This window comes from Herpailurus yagouaroundi, unplaced genomic scaffold (assembly GCF_014898765.1).
Source record: "Herpailurus yagouaroundi ecotype Mexico unplaced genomic scaffold, PumYag 162, whole genome shotgun sequence".
NCBI lineage: Eukaryota > Metazoa > Chordata > Mammalia > Carnivora > Felidae > Herpailurus > Herpailurus yagouaroundi.
In genome coordinates this window covers 61072120-61095965 of record NW_024412403.1, presented here as the reverse complement: position 1 = coordinate 61095965, position 23846 = coordinate 61072120, and the positions used below count along the sequence as shown (strand labels likewise).

General features: G+C 38.3%; 1 protein-coding gene across 3 annotated transcripts in view; it reads right to left on the bottom strand.

Moving 5' to 3' along the window:
- ATP6V1A (ATPase H+ transporting V1 subunit A) overlaps positions 1–23590 on the bottom strand; it is a 57923-nt gene extending 34333 nt beyond the window's left edge. Inside the window, exons 1-4 of one of the 3 annotated variants that reach the window (XM_040484538.1) lie at positions 23018–23590; positions 13691–13742; positions 12660–12754; positions 1521–1615 (exon numbers count right to left, since the gene is read on the bottom strand). In XM_040484538.1, coding sequence (XP_040340472.1) covers positions 1521–1605 — 85 coding nt within the window. In that variant the 5' untranslated portion in view covers positions 1606–1615; positions 12660–12754; positions 13691–13742; positions 23018–23590. The remainder of the gene's footprint in view (positions 1–1520; positions 1616–12659; positions 12755–13690; positions 13743–23017) is intronic. The other 2 variants (XM_040484537.1, XM_040484536.1) reach the window with 2 other exon arrangements.
- Positions 23591–23846: the final 256 nt, after the last annotated feature.

Sequence of the window (23846 nt, the reverse complement as noted above, 5' to 3'; positions counted from 1 at the left end):
TTTTACCTAAACTCTTTTGATGGTATTCTTTTTTGCCTTTTCCCTAAAAGTTCTTGAATATAGCCTGCCTTTCCTAAAGACCCTTCTGATCATCAATCAAGGGGAAAACTGTTACTTGGAAAGGCAAAAGAAACTGACAACACTGAAATGTGTTTTTGCCAATGAGTTCAAGCTCAAACACCAAGTTCTAAGCTATAGAAACTTCTTAGGGAGAAATAAACACTGTGACTTACTGACCTCATTTGCATAAACACCAGAAAAGGGTCATTACCTCCACTGTGATTAGAACAAAAAGACTATAGCATGAGGTTTATAAAAAGACATAAGGAGGGGCACCTGGGTGGCTCAGTCAGTTAAGTGACTCTTGATTTTGGCTTAGGTCATAATGCCAGGGTCGTGAGATCAAGCCCTGCACTGGGCTCTGTGCTAAACATGGGGCCTGCTTAAGATTCTCCGTCTCCGTCTCCCTCTCTCTCCCCTGCTTGTGTACACATACTCTCTCCTCTCCCCTGCTTGTGTACACATACTCTCTCAAATAAAAATTAAAAAAAAAAAAAAAAAAAGAGACATAAGGAAAAATAAGTATCCATGGCACTAAGGATTATAAATCAATGAGTGGCTTTTACCTTGGAAAATATGAATCATGTTTTGTAGTTGGAGTAAAATGAATGAAAACTAGAATGAGATATATTATTTAAAATGCAGTACCCCAAGTTTTGGCAGAATAAAACAAAGTTTTTAACTGCTTTCTATTATCATTCTCATGTCATAAAACTTCTTTCCCACAGATACCTAGTTATGTGAAAATGTAAAATAAACATCCAGAAGCATTTATATATTCAAAGAGCCAAGGTTGATATTGTTGAGAAATGCTCTGAAAAAAATTACTGACGTTCAAACCACATTAACATATATTGACTGAATGCCTATTATCTGCAAGGTATTACATACTAAAAGCAATAAATTTTATATTATATAGTCTTATTTCACCTCAGATTTAACAAAAAATTAAGACATATCTAAAACTCTGAACACCAATTACACACATACATAATAAATAGGATATCACAAATTAGTGCCCAATAATTATCAACTTAAGATAATGAATGCAAAAGGGGTGCCTGGGTGAATCAGTCAGTTAAGTGTCCAACTGTTGATTTCAGCTCAGGTCATGATCTCATGGTTCATGAGATCAAGCCCCACATCAGGCTCTGTACCCTGCTTGGGATTCTCTCACTCCCTTTCTATTCCCCTCTCTCTGCTCCTCCCCCACTCACCTGCACACATGCTTTCTCTCAAAATAAATAATAAACTTGATTTAAAAAAAAAAGGTAATGAATGCTAAAGAAGCTCTTATGATGGAGGTATTACCTCAGTCTTATAGCAACTATGAAATCTTTTAGGGGCAAATAGAACTTCTGTGAGTGAACAGAAACTTGCGTATTTTACCTAAAATGCCCTGAAAAGACATTAATTGAAGTTAGGAATCTTTACTATTGAGATTATTACATATTACTTACCAGGCCCTGAGACCCCATGCACATAACCAAATGTGCTTTCTTTATCTTCATCAAGTATTTTGGGTAGCTTGGAGAAATCCATCATGTTAATTTACCTATGGTTAAAGAAAAAAAGTTGTAATTACAAACCATAAAACAAAAGAACTAATATTAGTTAACTCTCATCATTGGTATTCTTGAGTTATTACCACTTCTTCAGAGAGAATATAAAGTTCTTAAAATTTGCCTAAAAGTACCTAATTCTTGGATGGTCTACAGTTATTATTAAAATTCAAGATTACATATTCCTATGCAAAGTACTCCATAGAAAATACCAAGGAGTGTAATAAACAATGTGAAGTCTTTCCAATGGCTTACCTAGTCCTACAATATCTTGTCCTCTCTGCCATTGCCATTGTGATCTTTCCAACTACTCTTCCCCTTAATCATTCTGTATATGATATATACAAACTATAAATATATATACATATATGCTTACATATAAATACATATACATATACACATACACACATTCTGCTCCAGGGTCTTTGCACATGTTGTCCTCCTGGCTGGAGTACTCTTCTCCCAGATAATCACTCCTATATTTCCTTCAGGTCTTTACTCAAATTTCACCTTCTCTGAGGGGCTTCTCTGCCTATCTATTTAAAATTGCAAGAAATAGGGACTCCTGGGTGGTTCAGTCAATTGGCTGTCTGACTTCAGCTCTCTCACAGTTGGTGAGTTTGAGCGCCACACATCCGGCTCTCTGCTGTGAGTGCAGAGCCCACTTCAGATCCTCTATCCCCCTGGCACTCACACGTGAGCACTCCCTCTCAAAAATAAGTAAAACATTTAAAAGTAAAAAATAAATAAAATTGCAACTTCCCTGCTTTACTTTTCACCATCTGACACATTACATCTTACAATAAAAAAATATTAATGTATTAGCGATCTTTATCTTTACAATTTTTCTGGGAGCAATTTTCCTTTTTCTTCTTCTTCTTTTTGCAAAACACACAACAGTTTAAGAAATTCAGTTCTCCTTATTTATTGATGTGCAATCTCAAAAACCCAAAGAATGAACAATTCAAATCCAAACAGAAAACTGACTGCGGATTCCAAAGTAGAAAGTTTATTTTTGACTGCTGGTCTCACTTAATAATTACTGGCAATTTAACAAGGGAGATAAAATACACATACATATAAAATCTAATAATGTCCCAAAACAACCATAAAGTAAGGGTCATGGATCAGTAAGTAATAAAGTACCAAATAACATATACTTATTTACTAAAAGTACAAATATTAGAATGATTAGGGAAGACTTCTTGAAGGTCAGGTAGAATTAGCATCAACTAAGAAAAGAAGGACAGTAAAGACATTCCAGGTGGAGAAATAACAAGAACAAAAGAATGGAAATAAAAATTTCAGGAACAGTTAATAGACAGTATGAATGGAATAAAAGGTTTATATTAAGGCAACAGTGAAAAGTAAGGATGCAATGGTAGAGAGACTAATGTGTGGGTCTTGAAATGAATGTCAAGTGGACTTTAGCCTATAAACAATAGGAAAATAACCAAGGGAGAGCTGTTATGAGAAGAATGATGTTTAATTCATCTAACAGATTAAAGTAGAGGAGGGGATGGAGGCAAGATAAGAAGCTGGAAAGCTCTGGAAATGGTTATGGGTTGAATGTCAATGGAATTCAATTTATTAAATGTTTATTGAGCTCCTACCAAGGAAAAGGCCCTGTCTTGAACTTAGGGAATAGGATTGTGAATAAAAGGGGCTTTCACTGGCTTTAAACAAAGGACTATAAAGCAAAATGACTTTAGTATTCAAGATGACAACACCCTGGGAGCAGAGGAGAAACTAATTCAGATGTGGGAGAAGTGCAAACCAATGTAGATGAGGTAGGGGGAACAGGTAGCTGGAAGGAATACAGAAAGACAAAGGAAAAACAAACCTTGAGCTCTGGGAATTAATTCAAGCACAGCTGAGTTGTGTTTTTGTCTTTTGGAGCCATGAAGGATCACTACAGAACCATATACTCCATGGGACACAATTTGCAATCCATTAACCAAGATACCAAAGAATTGGGGAGGAGAGTATAACAATGAAGTCATTAACAGTGAGTGGAGTTCTGTTGGATACACTTTGTAGCTTCAGAAGGGTAACAGTGGATACGGCTAACAAGGAAGAACCCAGTGATGAAAGAAACAAATATGAGTGAAAATAACGATGAAAACCACATGGAGATAGGGGAGACCTTACAAGTGAGAGGAATATGATCAAAGGGGCAAGAAAGGTACCAAAAACTTCAAGATGGCATCAGTGATAAGGTAGAGACTATCATCAGGCTGGTAATTTATGGTTAAAGGTAGGTTATACTTCTACTCATTGGAAACAATGTAAGTGAATTAGAAAAAAATAAACCAGATACCACAGTCACAAATGTCACAATAAAAGAGCAAAGATTTTTGTGTTCTCAATAGGAAAATTAAATTAGAGGAAGGGCAGTTGAGGGAGGAAGTAATGAAAAGGGGAAACTGGCTCACTAGGATTTTCCAGCTTCCTAAAGATGCAGTAGAAGGGGCTGTTAAGTAATCAGGTATGAAACTGCAAAAGACTGGAATACAAAAAAGAGAAGAACAAGCTTTTCTAGAAACTACTTACATAATAAGGGAAAAAACAAAGTTTAAAGACAAACATTTATTTGGGAAATGGGTTGGGCAAAGTCTTCAAAGAAGTAGTGAACAAACAAATGAGGTCAAATTTTCATCTTCAGAAAATAAGAAAATTTCAAAGTCAGAAAATAACTTGATAATCAGTCTGATTTCTTCCCCAAATATGAGTATTTCTTATATAGCTTGCATGATACATGGTCACTTGCCTATTAAAGTGGAAATAGCATGAAATCTTGAGTCAGCAGACTTCGGACACTTTTTGGATCTACCAGGGACATGCTGCAGGAGGATCTGAACAAATCAAAATCTCTTCATATCGTCATTTGAAAAGCAGGAAAAATTCTACTACCTACCCCAGAGATGTGGCTGAATTACAAATTTGTTGAATGTTCCTCGTGAAATATAAAATGCTTACAAGAATTTCATCAGTAATACCACTATTCAAACAGGGCTTGAATTTTGAAAAAGCCATTCTATTTTTAAAAATCTCTCCTTAGAAAATATCATATTCCACATAAATCTAGTTCCCCACTGCTTCTACCCTCTTGGCCATTTCTTCCAACAGCTGTAGCCACAGACTAGAGACCTCTCCAAGGAAATTCTCTTTAGTGCCTTAACTCTCCAACAGTTTTTTTCAGATCTCTCTCTCCAGAGGCTACTCTTTTCTTTTCAAGTAGAGCAAACAAAATAAAAAAATTGTATTCTGAACGTTATATGAGTAAGTACTGAAGAATACTTTTTCACCCATCCTGGCTGCTTCTTTTTATCGAGAGAGACCAAGGCTTTGAGTCAGACAGATTGAGTATGAATTTTTAAGTTGCATCCTTGGGCAAATCACATTCTCTCAACTTTTTGAGTCTCATTTTCATCTATAAAATCTAATGGGGCTGTTGCAAGGCACCTAATGGTAAGCCTAACAGAAAAGTAATAGTGATGGGGTGCCTAGGTGGCTCAGTTGTTTAAGTGTCTGACTCTTGGTTTTGGCTCAGGTCATGGTCTCGTGGTTTCGTGAGTTCGAACCCTGTGTCAGGCTCTGTGCTATTAGCACAGAGCCTGCTTGGGATTCTCTCTCCCTCTCTCTGTCCCTCCCCACTCACACTGTCTTGGGTATCTCTCGAATAAATAAAATGAAACTAAAACAAAAAATAGTGATGACTATCAACTTTATTCTGTTAATGCAAGTTAATCTTGCCTAACTTCCTAAAAAGTACCCAGTGTAACAAATAAACAGCACTTAGTGTAGTCTTACCCTCTTGTTACTTGAACCAAATCTAGTCACTTGGCTAGTTTTTTTCTTAGCTATTATGTACATTTTACCGTAACTTTATTTTTTAAAACAAAATGGATTTTAAGCATCAATGATGTGTTGTGTGTTACAGGTTGAAAACAGAATGGAGTGAGAAGACACAATCTCTCCTCCAAGGAGCTTCTGGCCTGGTGGGATGGATATAAAGACAAATAGGTAGTTATAATAAGTGATACATGTGTTGTCATAGGAGCTGTGCAGGCTGATCTGGGAGAGCATAAAGCAAAGGTACGGAACCTAGACCTGGGCAGGATGGGAATGACTTAGAAGAGGCTGGGCTGAGACCTGCAGGATGAACAAGGAGACACTAGAGTATACAGTGGAGCTTTTTCACAGGTGACTCAAACTTTCTGGGGTTAACCAACGTATTCTGGAGAGTTCATAAGACAATAAAGGTTATCTGTTCTGATTTTTTAAAATAAGCATTTATATACATTCCCTTTAAAACAACGGTGACAGCCTCTAAGTGTATGAGCAATGATTAGCGGAAATCAGAGGGTTTATTCATGATTCAGCTACCATGTGGGTTTATCACTCAGCTGAATAATCCTAGCCACCATGGAAACTAGTGTTTCTATAATCTTTAACTTTTTATTTTTAGGCATATATTAATTTACGCCAAAGACAGGAGACCTTAGAAACAATAACATCCAATTAGAGAATTAAGAGCCTAAATAATAATTCTGTAAGTTTACTTAGAGATGCTTTCACTAGATCCACAAATCTGTATTCATCTGATTAATATTCTTATACAGCAAATCAAGAGGATTCTACTTTTTAAAAAGTCAGTTTTAAGAGAAGAAAAAATGGTAACAATTATGAGTAACTTAGCCTTTTGTATTCCGCTGAGTTATATGCAGAGAAGTGGTTGCAAATATATCCCCAGCTCTTAACACATCTTTCAGGATAAAATAAGAAAATTATGGAAACATCAGTTTTTGAAGTATAAAAAGCAGGAATTCCCAGCACTTTTCTGTCCATTGCTGATGTTTTAACACAGTTAAATTTTAATCTTGGCTCCAGCAACTCAGACCTTTACGCCTGCTGTGCTGCTGCCCAGAATGTGTTTTCTCACTCCCATGAACAGTCTCCCTGTTCCCACTGTCAGCCTCAATGCTCTTACCCTGCTTTTCTTCACAGCACTTATAAACTGACTACCTGAAAGAATATAATTTTTCTTTTTATTTCACTCTTTTACCATCTGTATCACTCCCTAGAATGCAAGTTTCATGACGGCACGGAAAACAATGCCTGGACAAAGAAGAGAAGCTCTCAGTGAATAGTTACTTAATAACTTCCAATACCACCTCCATTTTACAAATGGGAAACCTAAGGAATGGAGATCTAAGTAAGTTTACCCATGATCACAAAATTGGAGAGAAGTAAAGGTGGGATTTGAATCTTGGCAAACTGACTCCAATGCCTCTGGGCCTTACAGCCTGCACTACTCTGCCTTCTAAATTCACAAGGCTGGTTTCTATTGTCTGCATCTAAACAATCTTATATGGTATGAAGGACAACAGTCTCTGCCTCAAGGCAATAGTTTTATCAAATTAGACTCAGGGGGAGCCTGGGTGGCTCAGTCGGTTGAGCATCAGACTCTTTTTTTTTTTTTTTTTTCCCAACGTTTATTTATTTTTGGGACAGAGAGAGACAGAGCATGAACGGGCGAGGGGCAGAGAGAGAGGGAGACACAGAATCGGAAACAGGCTCCAGGCTCTGAGCCATTAGCCCAGAGGCCAACGCGGGGCTCGAACTCACGGACCGCGAGATCGTGACCTGGCTGAAGTCGGACGCTTAACCGACTGCGCCACCCAGGCGCCCCAGCATCAGACTCTTAATTTCAGCTCGGGTGGTGATCTTGCGGTCATGGGATCCAGTCCCGTGTCACCTGCTTGGGATTTTCTCTCTCCCTCTCTCTACCCTTTCCCAACTTGTGCTCTTACTCAAAATAAATACATAAGCATTTATAAAAAAATTAGACTCAGAGATGCAGCATCCAGACCCTCCTTTAAGAAAGGTCAGTGGAATGTCATCAGTGGACAGCCAACAGCCACCAGTCAACCCTTCAGGGTCTGCCTCAGTCACAGAGCTGCCTTGCCCATGTTCACACCCTTCACAGGGCAATCTGTACCTGGTGACTGAGCAAAACGGAGGTATAAAGACCCAGTCATGTCAACCCAGATGTGGGATACTCTTTTTTTTTTTTTTTAACGTTTATTTATTTTTTGGGGGACAGAGAGAGACAGAGCATGAACGGGGGAGGGGCAGAGAGAGAGGGAGACACAGAATCTGAAACAGGCTCCAGGCTCCGAGCCGTCAGCCCAGAGCCCGACGCGGGGCTCGAACTCACGGACCGCGAGATCGTGACCTGGCTGAAGTCGGCCGCTTAACCGACTGCGCCACCCAGGCGCCCCGGGATACTCTTATAAGTAACACTCACTCCAGATTTCCCTACAGAGTCGGCTAAGGCTTTTCTAGGCTTCAATTGCATTTCAACTTCTTCCCTTCCCAACTTGGAGTCTGTCTCCTTCCTTTCACATGTGTGGATCCCTAACAAAGATCTTATTTATACAACAGACTTTCTAGGCATCTGATTCCAGAGAACCCAAAATGCTCACGTATTGAATAAAGTAAATAATTACTCCCTGGATAAGTGAAACTTAGACTCACACTTGAACCACAAAGATCTCTGGCCTGTTTTCTTAGTTATCTTGTAACTAGTTATTCTGTGAAAAGGGAAGAGAGATACAAAAGTGGCTTTAGAAAGCAGAGCATTTAGGGTAATGTTTGGGCTAAGTCAAGCTACTGACACAGAGGTCAGGTCCCTTACAACCAAAGCCTTAATTTCTACAAGGAACTTGCTTTTTGTCCTTCAACAGAAACTTAGATAGAACCCATCAACAGTAGTTAGAGGAAAAGAAGTCCCAATTAAGAGTTTATTTAACTTCTAAAGAACTATTTTCTGATAGAGTTGGAAAATATGTTCTCCATGTCCAGAAGTTTTTGGCTCCAACTTCTTAACATCTAAACACTTTGAGAAACTTCCAAGGACTGGTCCAAGGAAATGCGCTCTTCTGAAAATTGAATTTTCAATCCCCACAGCACTGAAATAAGGGTTCCCATTGTACTTCTAAAATTTTTTCACCAAAGCACCCCAAGAAGAGAAAAACAAGTAAAGAGTGAATAAATACCCACCAAGCTCTTCCCAGTCCTGACAGAGAACAGGATGTTATAGAAGTCTACTGTAAGCAGGGAAATTTCTTTGTATGCTCTTGTACATTCTCTTATTCCAAGCAAGTTTTGCACTCCATCGTATACAATATCTATTTTATAAGATAAATAGGAAATTGCTTCCTTCCCACAAATAAAATAAAAATTATTCATTAGATAGACATATTCACTTAATCACTGAACAGGGCTGCTAATATAGCAGTTTGATAAGCATATTCATAACATACTACTTTGCACCCATTAATCACCCTTCGTTGTTATCTATGAAAACAGTGAAAATAAAAATACCCCAGTATCCAATGGAAAAAAGACAGTCTCTTCACCAAACGGTGTTGGGAAAACTAGACGGTGATATGCAGAAGGATGAAACTGGACCACTTTCTTACACCGTACACAAAAATAAACTCAAAATGGTTGAAAGACCTAATGTGAGACAGGAAACCATCAAAATCCTACAGGAGAAAACAGGCTGCAATCTCTCTGACCTTGGCCACAGCCAGCTTCTTATTAGACATGTCTCCAGAGGCAAGGGAAATAAAAGCAAAAATGAACTATTTGGACCTCATCAAGATAAAAAGCTCTGCATAGCAAAGGAAACTACCAATAAAACTAAAAGGCAACTGATGGAATGGGAAAAGATATTTGCAAATGATATATCAGATAAAGGGTTAGTATCCAAAATCTATAAAGAACTTAACCAAACTCAACACCCAAAAAACAAATAATCAGTGAATAAATGGGTAGAGGACATGAAAAGACACTTTCCCAAAGACATCCAGATAGCTAACAGACACATGAAAAGATGATCAACATCACTCATCATCAGGGAAATACAAATCAAAACCACAGTGAGATACCACCTCACCACTGTCAGAATGGTTAAAATCAGTAACTCAGGAAACAACATATGTTGGTGAGGATATGGAGAAAGGGGAACTCTTCTGCACCGCTGGTGGGAATGCAAACTGGTGAAGCCACTCTGGAAAAGAGTACGGAGATTCCCGAAAAAAATTAAAAACAGAACTATCCTATGACCCCGCAATTGCACTACTAGGTATTTATCCAAAGGATACAAAAATGCTGATTCAAAGCAGCACATTCATCCCAACGTTTATAGCAGCACTATCAACAATAGCCAAATTATGGAAAGAGCCCAAATGGCCATCGACTGATGAATGGATAAGATGTGGTGTGTGTGTGTGTGTGTGTGTGTGTGTGTGTGTGTGTGTATATGTGTATATATATATGTATATGTATATGTATATGTATATATGTGTATACGTATATATGTATATATATGTACATATATGTATCTGTATACGTATGTATATATATGTATATATACACATATACACACACGTATATATATACATACACAATAGAATACTATGATCAAGAAGAATGAAATCTTGCCATTTGTAACAACGTGGATGGAACTAAAGTGTATTATACTAAGCTAAATAAGACAGTCAGAGAAAGACAAATATCATATGATTTCATTCATATGTGGAATTTAAGAAACACAACAGATGAACATAGGGGAAGGGAAGGGAAAATAAAATAAAATCAGAGAGGAAGGCAAACCATAAAAGACTTAAATATGGAGAAAAAAAGATTGAGGACTGCTGGAGGAATGTTGGGTGAGGGGATGGGTTAAATGGGTGATGGACACTCAGGAGGGCACTTGTTGGAATGAGCACTAGGTGTTATATGCAACCGATGAATAACTGGGTTCTACTCCTGAAACCAATACTACACTGTATGAAAACTAACTTGAATTTAAGTAAATAAGTTAATTTTTTTAAGGTTTTTTTTTGTTTTTTTTTTTTTGAGAGAGAGACAGAGTGCAAGTAGGGGAGGGGCAGAGAGAAAGGAAGACATAGAATCTGAAGAATTTAAGTAAATAAGTTAAAAAAAATACCCCACATTAAAATCCATTTCATTATTTAATGCTTATGCCTCTACGTGAAAAAGCATAGGCTTTTAAAGATGTTTAAGACAACATTTTAGGGGCACCTGGATGGCCCAGTTGGTTAAGCATCCGACTTTGGCTCAGGTCATGATCTCGTGGTTTGTGAGTTCAAGCCCCATGTCAGACTCTGTGCTGACAGCTCAGAGCCTGAAGTCTGTTTCAGATTCTGTGTCTTCCTCTCTCTCTGCCCCTTCCCCGCTTACACTCTTTCTCTCTCAAAAATAAATAAACATTTTAGGGGCGCCTGGGTGGCGCAGTCGGTTAAGCGTCCGACTTCAGCCAGGTCACGATCTCGCGGTCTGTGAGTTCGAGCCCCGCGTCGGGCTCTGGGCTGATGGCTCGGAGCCTGGAGCCTGTTTCTGATTCTGTGTCTCCCTCTCTCTCTGCCCCTCCCCCGTTCATGCTCTGTCTCTCTCTGTCCCAAAAAAATAAATAAACGTTAAAAAAAAAATAAATAAATAAATAAATAAATAAATAAACATTTTTAAAAAGACACCATTTTAACTTGAAATAAGCAAATTACATCGCAAGTCACGTTACACTGAAAGTTAAATCTTATCCCAAATCTCCATAATGTCCAAAATAACATGATACGATTTCATGCTACACTAAGTTTTATATGCTATTTAATAACTCCTTCCTATTACAAAATACAGCTATTCTTGCTGCTTTCCATCATTTAAAAAATAAAGGCATAGGGGCACCTGGGTGGCTCAGTCAGTTATGTGTCAGACTTCAACTCAGGTCATGATCTCACCATTTGTGAGTTCAGGCCCCCACATCAGGCTCTCTGCTGTTAGCACAGAGCCTGCTTCAGTTCTTCTGTCTCCCTCTCTCTGCCCCTTCCTTGCTGGTAGAAGCATGTCCTCTCTCTCTCCCCCGCAAAAATAAACATTAAAAAAAAAAAAGCATGATACCTACCTTAAAAACAACTGCTTTTATTAAAACAATGTGGTATACATGGTTGCACTCAGAGAAATCAACTCAACGATTACAAAAAAAAACCTTGCCTTTACTTTCTCAATTCCTACTTTAAGGATAAAAAGTAAATGCAATTTACAACTAAGATTCCTATAGTCACAAATTGTAGGGTTTTCTACCCATATCTGTAAAAAATTAAAAACAAAACAAAACCCTGCTATAGAAGGGAAGAAATCCAGAAAGTTAGCACAGGCTAACTAGACTCATCTGATCTAATGAGTCATCAGTCTCTCCTCCACACTGCAGAACACTGCAGTAGCAAATCACAACACTAGAGGGTCACTTCTGTTTCTTCCATTTTATAAAGTTCTCTCTAAATTGCTACTGATTGAAGCACTATACCTGGTAATTTCATCATTCCAGAAATACTGGGGGCTAGTGGGGGCAAGTATGAAGTATTATGTAAGGGCTAAATACCAAGGTTCCATGACAATGTTATTTACATATAAAATCCTGAGACACATACTACTCAATTTTGTACACAGTTTACCTTCTTAGAGAAAGGCAAAATAAATCAGGTTGATAGTCTTATGCTTGGTCAAAAAGTTACAGAATAAGTCATAACAAAGTAAAGTAATAAGCTAATAACATTAACATAACAACAGCATAATAGTAATAAGCTAATAACATTATACTTCTAGAGTACAGTGTTAAAACATTTTGTGAAACACTTTCCTACTCATTCTACTTAATCAACCCACCTAGTATCTCCATTAGAAGGTCTTATGCAGCAGATGACTATGCATAACTAGATTTCCATTTGTATCTTGCCAATAAAACCCTAAATTGGTACAAATTTTGATAAGCCCATGAAAGTAATTCCAGTTCCTTTGCGAATGACTGGTTGGAAATGAGTGTGTAATGATGTTTTCTCTAATAAGAGGTAAGGCCAAGTCTGTTGAAAAGCTTGTGGAAATGATTTCTTTGCTCTTTAAAAGATACAGGTCATGAGAAACATTTTTTGCTTGGGATGTGCTCACCTGCATGGGACATGAGCAAACTTGGGACCTGTAGGGAGCCAACCTAAGCAGACAGGCCACCTTGCATCTGGGTCTTTGTTGCTTTTACTGGTCTACTAAATTAATCAACATTAGAAGAAAGAGTTTTAAGAATAAATATTTTCATGTGTTACACATATTTCGTATTGCTATTTAAAAAAAGAACAATGAATAGACCAAGGGTTAAGAATAAAGGCAAACATAAGGTCATTACTCACATAGTTTACAAAAATTACTGAGATGGACAATGAGGAAATGTGCAGACAAAAGTGGGAACCAAAGAGTAGAGAAGTACAAAAAAATTACTGGTGGCAAACTGGACTAATGGAATCAGGAAAACTTTATTTCTATTGGAATGAAACTTTTGGAGGACATGCACACATGCCTCTCTCCATTTATCAAACTAAAGGCATTCCTGAAAAGGAATAGTAAAGATAAAAGCTAGGGTAGACACTTCAGTGGAAAACAGAATTCAAACTGTATCAGCTACGCTTTTGGTTTGTTGACAGGCCTGTCCATGAACAATTTTTATAGGATTTCTAGAAATAAACAATTAGATTCCTTTCACTTCAAATTTTTAATAAGTAAAACTGTACTATATTGAGTGTGATAGTCCAAAGTTTTAGCCAAAACAACCCCAAAATACTGGGGGTGCCTGAGTGGCTCATCAGTTAAGCACCAACTCTTGATTTTGGCTCAGGTCGTGATCTCACAAGTTTGTGAGATGGAGTCACGCATTGGGCTCTGTACTGACAGCATGAAACCTGCTTGGGATTCTCTTTCTCCCTCTCTCTCTGCACCCCCTCCTCCCACCCTAATTCGTGTATGCATGTGCACTCTCTCTCTCCCAAATAAAATTAAAAATTATTTTTAAAAAACACAAAATACTGTATTTACTGTATAAGTTGTATGGTATGAATTTATAGGCTAGAAGCCTATGATAAATGGTAAGCCATAACATGAACATATTTGAGTATTCCTGCCTTCAAGGAGCATATTTATCATTTTCTTACCCTTCCCTCCAAACATCAAAGTGCCTTGCACAGCAGTAACTTGATAAAATGTCTGAAATTAAAAACAGATAATATCAACTACTATTCATTAAGCACATATTACACTCCAGGCATTATGTTAAAAAATGGGCACATCTCATTTAACACTTAACAACAGTCCTATGATGATGGTATTGTTTGCTTAGTAAATAGGTTTTGAGAATCAAACAACCCACTGAAGACAACAGTGCTATAAATCGGTGAAGCACAGATTTAGTCCGATTTTAACAAGTAGGCATTTCATAACAAATAATTCAAAAGACCTTATATTCCCAACAGTTTTAATCTTCATTACCTCTCTTTTCATTATTTTTTAAAATGTTTATTTATTTTTGAGAGAGAGAGCATGCAAGTAGGGGATGGGCAGAGAGAGAAGGAGAGAGAATCCCAAGCAGCCTCCACGCTGTTAGTGCAGAGCGCAATGTGGGGCTCGAACCCACAAACCATGAGATCATGACCTGAGCAGAAATCAATAGCCAGATGCCCAACCGACTGAGCTGCCCAGGCACCCCTATTATCTCTCTTTTTAAAACCACGGGTGTCTATTTTCCATTAGTAATTGAGTCTATGTTAGAATTACAAAGGTTAATATTCTTGCAAAAGAAAAGAGATGAAAAAAAGATGACAGATCATTCAAAAGTTAAAGAGTAAGTAGTAGAACAACCAAGAATTGACTGCTCCTAAAATATCCATCTCCTAAAAAATTAATTTTTAAAGAACAGTGCATAATGCCGTATTTTATTAACACCTAGCTTCATAACACAAACCTAACTGGTTATAACAGCAGGGAAAAAAAGTAAATATTAATGAACTGCAAAGTAAATGGACATATCTCAGAGGAAAATAAGCATCTTTGAAGCAAGTAAGAATATTAACAAAACAGACTCAATTTTGCTACTGTTAAAAGCAGGGAATAGTAGTAGAAACTTGCTGGTTAATAGACTCATAAATTTGGAACAATGAAGCTACCTAACTAGTACCTGAGTGAGAAATTCCATCTTATTTTTCTTATTTCTTTAAAAAAATTTTTTTTTCAACATTTATTTATTTTGGGGACAAAGAGAGACAGAGCATGAACGGGGGAGGGGCAGAGAGAGAGAGGGAGACACAGAATCAGAAACAGGCTCCAGGCTCCGAGCCATCAGCCCAGAGCCCGACGCGGGGCTCGAACTCACGGACCGCGAGATCGTGACCTGGCTGAAGTCGGACGCTTAACCGACTGCACCACACAGGCGCCCCTTATTTTTCTTATTTCTTAAACTGGAGGTACAAAGCTCTAGTGAGGCTAATATTAACATCCCATTTGACTTTTTGTGAATTTTTAGAACATTTTCTTAATTTTAGGTTAAGAAGAAATGAGTCCAAGAAGAAAGTCCCTTAATTTATATCCTAACTTACCTAAGATGTAAACAGCCAAGAAGAGAGCCAAATGATATAAACAGTAAAGAAAAAAAAAGCCTTTAATACTTATACTTTTATTTAAAATTTATTTTCCAAAGCAGTATGCTTGCAATTTTTAAAGTATCCAAGGGAAAGTCTCATCACTTAAATATTACTGACTTATCTCCTCATAAACAATTTTTGACAAAAATTGTAATCAATACTATAACACATTTTCATATACTGTTATTCACAAGTATCATCTTAAACTGTATAATATTTTATTAAATGGATACCATAGCTTACCTAAGAATTCTCCTTATTGGGTACCTAGATGGCTTCCCATTTTTTGCTATTTTTATTTTTTACACTTTGCTAGTGCACTTTAATTGATTTTAAGTTATTGATTAGAGGAAGCCAAGGTAAGGCAACCAACTAAAAGTCCATAAAGATACTCTTTATGGTGATGTCACCTAAGAGCAATTCTCACACACATACACTCCTACCTAGAAGTAATACTGTATTCCATCTAAGATACTATCAATTGTAACATACTCTTATATTACACTGCAGAAACTGCAGGACAGACATTAATTTCAGTTGCTAAAATGTCGGGGGGGGGGGAGAAAGTATTTCCTAGAAACAATCATATATGGTATTAGAACTAAATACAGTGTAATAATATTTAGATAGGTCAGACTTGCCAACCCTCACTAGAATAAAGACTAAAAAACAGAAAAACAGATTTCTAACCCGATAAAATGATAGCCTTTGAGTTGCTACATATTTCAAGAGACTTTCATACTGTCTTGTTGACTCAATTTATGCACAATTTTTTTTAATCCTTTATTTATTTTGAGAGAGACAGAGTGTGAGCAGGGGAAGGGCAGAGAGAGAGGGAGACACAGAATCCGAAGCAGGCTCTAGGCTCTGAGCTGTCAACACAGAGCATGATGCAGGGCAAGATCATGACCTGAGCCAATGTTGGACGCTTAACCGACTGAGCCACCCAGGTGCCCCAATACATGCACAATTAAAAATTATTACTAATATTTTAGATCAGTGCAGATTTAAAGCAACAAAATATCAAATTATTACAGGGCTACACTCCAAGAATAAATAAAAAGTAGATAAAGAATGAGATGGTGAATTGATTAACGGTCATAAGGATGACCTATAACCAGGGTGCCTGGGCGGCTCAGTTGGTTGAACATTCGACTCTTGATTTTGGCTCAGGTCATGATCCCAGGGTTGTGGGACTGAGCCTTGCCTCGGGCTCCATGCTGAGTGTGGAGCTTGCTTGGGATTCTTTCTCTCTCTCTCTGTCTCTGCCCCTTCCCCATGCACATGCTCTCTCTCTCTCTCTCTCTCTCTCTCAAATTAAAAAAGAAAAAAAAAGAATGACCTACAACCATCAAACAAAGGCCACTTTGGGTTCATTATTTTCTAAAAAATATGGGAAGCAATTTGGCAACTGCAACAAGGTCCTTAAAAATGTTCAAACCCTTTGATTATAAACTGAACTTCTGGGAACACATTTGACACATGGATAAGTATTTATTTCCATATGTATTTAATGCTGCGAAAGTGAAAAACTGGAACTATCTTTAAAATCTAACAACAAAAATGAAGCATTAGTTTATCTGAAATCCTACAGTCTTCCCCCAACCCCTAATGTATTTAATCATAATAATTAAATTTCTTGTGTTAAATAGTCTGCATCTCCAAGTTCACAGTATCAAGGACTGTCCTTAGCAAATTCTCTTCCAAGAGGATCCTTAACCTGCATGGTCTCTGAGCATTTTGGATAGGTTGTCTCACACAAACTGCAGATGAAGTGACTTTACCAATTAAAAAAAAATGTCAGCAGTCATGCAAGAGAATTGTCCCCTTCAAAAGTAGTCAACCTAGGAAGTTTGCAACCACTTTAAAAAACTATTGCTCAAAATACTTAGAAAATTCTCTTAACAACCGCCTACAATTACCATATCACTCTTCTAAATGTTAATTAATGAGACATTTTCTGGATTGCTTTGCCAAGAAAACATATCACCAACAGCCAAACTGGCCAACTAAAAACAATACATGTATTTAAGAACGATGTACATACAAGAGTCAGCACCAACAGTGTTGCAGTGAAAATGCTATTACATTTGTGTCAGAAAATGATGTTTATGTATTCAGATGGATCCATCTTGTCATTTATTTCATGGATTTGAATAGAAGGGATAGAAGGTTCACAAACTGTGCAAAGGCACATTAACCCAGTGTTTATAAAAAGCATCACCATAAACAGGTTCACCTTCAACTCAGGAATTCACAAAATCTCTATAATGAAAATATGACCCAGAGGATAAAGTGTGCACAGAAGGGAGAAGAATGCTGCCTAGTATAGGTGGAAAACAGTTTCAACATGGATTTAAAGATATGACTTTAGTCAAAAGTTCACAGACATTTCCAATTCAGAGGGTAAGAAATCTGCATTTCTAGTGGCTTGCCTAGTATTCCATGATTAATAACAACCAGAGTTATTTAACTAAATTGTCTGTGGGAAGAGAAGGATTTAATTACAGATAGAGATTTTCAAAAGCATAGTTTGCTAAGGAATTAACTTCCTGGTATGTGCTCACAGCCTTCAATATTGCTCCTTTGTCATACTTGCTACCAATATAATTAAAAATCTGTGAACAGAGCTGTTCAATATCTGTCTCCACTGCCAGTCTGTAAATACCAGGGAAACAGGGACCACACCTGCTTTGTTCGTTGAGTACCCCTAACTGCAAAGTAAAGCATCCTGACACATAGTAGGTAATTACTAAACATTGCTCAGTGACAATACTGGCAAAAGGTGTATGGGAAATAGGCAAGCTCATTCACTGAGTGAAAACTGATATAACTCCTTTGAAGTGCACTAAATACACATTCTGGCATAATGCCCAATGGCCAAGATCTAAAAAAACAGTATTTAGCTGAGGCCAAAGCTGAAACAAGATATCATCATCAAAGAATGACCTTCTAATATAAAAACTTATGCTATAAGTTAAAAATGTTATACTGTTAGCAGTTATTTTACTTAATATTATGAATGCTAGAATACCAAATCATTCTACAAAGAACAGATAAAATCTCCACTGTTCTGTCTGGTATTATTAAAATTCTATAAACATTTATCAGCTCAAAAAGGCTATATAACACAGACGTAAATGGACAACTGACTTTTGACAAAAATACAAAGGCAAATCAGTGGAGAAAGTATAGTTTTTTAATAAGTGGTAGTAGATTAAGTATCTATGCAAATGCAAAAAACAGGTGTTTCAAGGGACACCTGGGTGGCCCAGTCAGTTAAGCATCCGACTCGATTTCTGCTCAGGTCATGATCTCACTGTTCATGGGTTTGAGCCCCACATCAGGCTCTTTGCTGACTGTGGGGTCTGCTTGGGATTCTCTGTCGCCTTCTCTTTCTGCCCCTCCCCACTCACTATCTCAAAAATAAAATAAACATTAAGAAAATGTACTTCAAGCCATACCTTGTACCTTATTAAAAAAATAAGCTAAAAACGGACGGTAGACCTAAATGTAAAACCTTGCTTTGTGTTCTTGGACTAGGTAGATTCATTACACACAATACTGAAAACACAATCCATTAGAGAACAAATTGATAAACTGTAATTCATGGACATTAAAAATTTTTTGTTCTTCATAACATTGTTAGAACAAAAAGCCAAGCTCCATATTGCACGAAAATATTTGCAAAGCATAAATGTAATAGAGGACCTATCTCGAATATATCTTAAAACTCCCCAAAACTGGACTTAAAGAGCACAATTAAAAGATGCGCAAAGGGTTTGAACATATACTTCATCAAAAAAAAATATGGATGGTAAATAACTACATGAAAGATGCCTAACATCATTAGAAAGACAAATTAAAACGACAACAAAATAGCACTCTATACATAATAGAATGGCTGAAATTAAAAAGACTTACCATAGGAAATGTTGGTAAAGACACAGAACTAGAACTATCATATACTGCTGTAATGTAAAACGATACAACCACTTTGGGAAAAAATTTGGCAGTTTCTTAAAAAGTTAAACATACGCACACACATGATCCAGTCATTCTACTCGGTATTTACCCATAAGAAATGAAAGCTTATGGGGGCAACTGGCTGGCTCAGTTGGTAGAACATGTGATTCTGATCTTGGGGTTGTTAAGTTTGAGCCCCATCTTGGGTGTAGAAATTACTTAAAAAAAAAATACAACCTTAAAAAAAATACTTAAAGGGGCACCTGGATGTCTCAGTTGGTTAAGTGTCCAACCCTCAATTTCGGCTCAGGTCATGATCTCACAGTTTGTGGGTTTGAGCTCTGTGTAGGGCTCTGCTGACAGTGTGGAGCCTGCTTGGGATTCTGTCTCTCCCTCTCTCTGCGCTTTCCCCACTCACTCACACATTCTCTCTCTCAAAATTTTAAGTGTCTTTGGATCACATTAAAGAATTTGGGTCAGGGGCGCCTGGGTGGCGCAGTCGGTTGGGCGTCCGACTTCAGCCAGGTCATGATCTCGCGGTCTGTGAGTTCGAGCCCCGCATCGGGCTCTGGGCTGATGGCTCAGAGCCTGGAGCCTGTTTCCGATTCTGTGTCTCCCTCTCTCTCTGCCCCTCCCCTGTTCATGCTCTGTCTCTCTCTGTCCCAAAAATAAATAAACGTTGAAAAAAATAAAAAAAACATGTAACTAAAGTGGTAGGGCTGAATGATGATCTTCTGATTTTTTTTTTAAACGTTTATTTATTTTTGAGACAGAGAGAGACAGAGCATGAACAGGGGAGGGGCAGAGAGAGAGGGAGACACAGTATCTGAAACAGGCTCCAGGCTCTGAGCGATCAGCCCAGAGCCCGACGCGGGGCTCGAACTCACAGACCGTGAGATCATGACCTGAGCCAAAGTCGGACGCTTAACCGACCAAACCACCCAGGAGCCCCGATGATCTTCTGATTTTAACTCTAGTGCTATAACACTTGTAGCCTAACAGAAAGCCATATTTTTAAGTACAACTCACTGTTCTTCCCTTCCCTTTCATACTTGGATGATAACCATACTTATTAGTAACCATATGCTGTGAAAATAAGTTGGTCAGTGCATTAATAAAACCTATCTGGTTTATCTCCATTCCTCTGACCATGATTTAGATGGTTATTATTACCAATTTATATTTGAAAACTAATACCTAGTGCACAACCTTAGAAGGAGGTATGATTTGCAACAGGTTTAAAAATAGTTTAATCTTCCCGTTCAATTGTCACTCATTCAATAAACAATTTACTAAGGACCCATCGGGTACTTCAGCATCCTGGTTCTGAAGACACAACTGTAGAGACACTATCCTTGAACTCCTAGGAGCTTTATGGTTTACTAAAGAAAAGCCCAGACAACAGTAATTAAATACAATGTGCTAAAAGTGAAAACAGAATAGAAAATATTGTGTAATAGTCTATAGGACCAAAAGTCTAGTTCTGCCAATAGGGGGAGAAAACACATTCTTGGTGGTGGTGATAATCTATAAAGGCAGTGAAATATAAGAAAGACTTCAGAGTAAGCACACAAGCAGTGTCAGGGACCTTAACACAGAAACTCTCGTGGGTCATTTACTGTTGGACTACAGCACAATTCCCTAATGAATGTTAAGGCTTCTCCATGTAATACTCATAAACTGATAAAGCTAGTTTCAGAAATGCCTTCCTAGCTTCAAATCACTTGTTTCTGTGTGAATTATGCATAATGTTAAAGCTCTTTTTCACATTCAACTTGAGGAGCAATTTAGTCACCAATTCCTGCTTCCAATTTCATTAGTGGTCTAAGCTACTGTTTTCATAGTTCCCTAAAATTGGGGAAATTGTGCGGTAAAATTGCAGACTCATTCACAACCTCTTTCATATTGACATTTTCTCCTCTAGTACTCAATGCTCTTTAGCTGGTTTTCTCTTTCCTACTTTGGTCTCACCCAGACAGGACTGGTTTGGACTTCTAGGGCTCTTAAAAAAATGTGTCCTATTTGATGGAATGTCACCTGGCCAATGAAGCAACACTGCTTATGTTTTTCTCTCCTCTAGAGATCAGGGAACTTCACTCTGGAGCAAATTAATGGATGGAACTATATTTATATTCGTAGCAGGCATGGCTACATAAACACACCAACAGATTAGGAAAATAGCACCAAATGTTGAAACTGTAAATCAGAATAGTGGTCTTCTTTATTACTTAGGGAAAGCAAAAAACATTTTTAAAGTTAAGTTTTCTAGTAAGAAGCATCCATAGATCAGTTTTTTGATTTTGAAATTACTATAAAAATATTTTGTTAAATTAATATTATGCTAGAATTTTTAACCTTTTGTTCACTTTAACAAAATCAGTTTATTGTAGAGAATTTGGATGATATAAAAAACCAAAACCAGTCACATCTACTACTCAAAAACAGATTCCATCTTTCTCACTTTTCAGCTTTTTAATGGATTCTTCCATTACACTGACTAGAAAATTACAAGGTTTAAGAGAGAATATGACTTTTCAGATTTTAAAAAAGTGTAATTTAAATTTTAAAAATCAAATCTGTCATTTTTGTAAGGCCTTTCAATTTAAAAGAACCAGAAGATTTCCTGAGTTTGAGGTGTAAATAAAAGAGTTTAACCCCAAACTGAAAAACACTCTTCCCTAAATCACACTGTTTGGGATCAAAACACTGGTTACTACATTACATATGAAATGGGATTACATTGGGTTGGTCAAAAACCTAAGCAAAATAGTTTCTGTATTTTCACAAAACACTATTCATCAAAATCTGAAGAAGTCCCTTGGAGTTATACAATAGGGAAAGCTAAGAAGGAATACAAGTGCTACTTAATATAAATTTACTACTGGTCAAGGAATTGATTGGGGGTGGTGATTAAGTAGGATTTTAGGGAGAAATGGCAAAAAAAAAAAAGAATGTCAAAGGTTGAAAATATGAAGTAAACAATATCTCGACTTAACCTCCCTACCTTTAAGTTTCAGGTCAAATACATTTGGTTTAATTATATTTCCAACCCATCAGTTTCTTAAGAATTACTTCCCGTTTGGGGAAACCTAGTCACTTTCCCATACGCTAGTCTGGGTCTCCTGTAGAGCAAGAAGCCGCAACACCATCATCTTTCAACACCTCGCCATTCAATTGAGACTGTCGCATTACCAACACCTCCTGTTTTGAAGGTAGTATATCTTTATTCTTTCAACTGTTTTCTCCCTTCCTGCACCATAACATCAGAGAAGAGAAAGGTAAAAGGCCCTTCCAGGCCCAACCAAAGTACGTGAACATCTACAAAACGCCTCTCGCAGGGATGTCAGATAAAAAACTCACAATGACTGAGAAAGCACATTCGGAAGAAAGCTTTACAGTGACTCCGCAGTGAGGGCCACATCAGTGACATTCTCTCCCAAGCCTGTCTCATCGGATACGCCTCTGCCTCCAGGGTTTTTCCTACCTCCCCGGCTCCCCAGCCAGCGGCTGAAGATACAGAGTAGGGCCTCTGCCAAAGAATGGGCTTTCGGAAACAGGACCTGAAGACTACTGCAGACCCTGAGAAATGGCTGAACCAAAACCACTACAGTAAGCCCCTGACTCCAAGTAGGGAACCATAATGGCCGCACTCATCCCCAACCACAGGAAAGGTGGACATCTCACTCCTAGGTTGCGGGGCGACCACAGTAGGGGAAGCGAGGGTCAGGAGAACTGGAGAAAAGAGCTCCCAGTCAGTGCAGGATGACAGCGGGGAGGAAGCCCTGGACAACTGAGGCCTCCGTTCACACTTTCCCTTCTCTTCCTCTTCCCACCCCTTGTCCTATCCCCATCAGTCACCGATTACCGGTCGCCGCTCACCTGCCCGGGCGCGAGGTGCAGAAGCAGTACCGATCACGGAGCAGAGGCTCTGTCACTGCGGGAGGGGAAATCTTCAGCTGCAGAGAGGGGCGGGCCTAGATAGTCACGTGACCTCGAGCTCCGCCCCGCCGTCCCAGGCGGGCGTGATGCATTTTGGGGGTTTATATTTTTGCGGATCGTTGGAACATCAATGTTCTTGCGATTAGAGAAAAAAACACACAAAAAAATCACAAAGACTACGTCGTAAACTGTAATGTAGCAGGCGTGCGTGAAACAGGTTAAAGTGCATTGCTAAGGAAGTGACGTTTATGCTACGATCTAGGGACCGGAAATAGCGATAGCGTTGTCCCACAGTGGCTGGCCGGTGAAATCCCAGGTTTAATCCCAGGCGATCACATGACCTCAAAATTTGGATCGTGCTGGACGGAGGCCAAATTATCCGGCCGATTGTTAATTACGCTAGTCCTAAAAACATCTCATTAGTTTGAGTCTACCCCAGATTTCTTTACATTTAGAAGAACAATCTTTATAAAATCTTATTAGGAGACAGTGTTTGAAGGTCATTCTAGAGACTACCCACTGGAAGAACGGGGTCGAGAAAGGTAGATCTGGTTAAAGTGAGAGAAGAGAGGGAGGGGTGGAAAAATCCGGATTTTGCCGCCAGGGCCTACCGGGCAAGCCCCACAAGTAGTGTCGTAAGGGATGGGAGGAGAAAGATGACGCCAGAAGCCACAGCCCAGTAGGAAAATGGAGGTCGTGAAGTAGAGGGGGAAGGGTGCCCGGAGAACAGCAGTGCGGCTGCGCGCGAGGCGGCCGGCGCGCCGGCGCG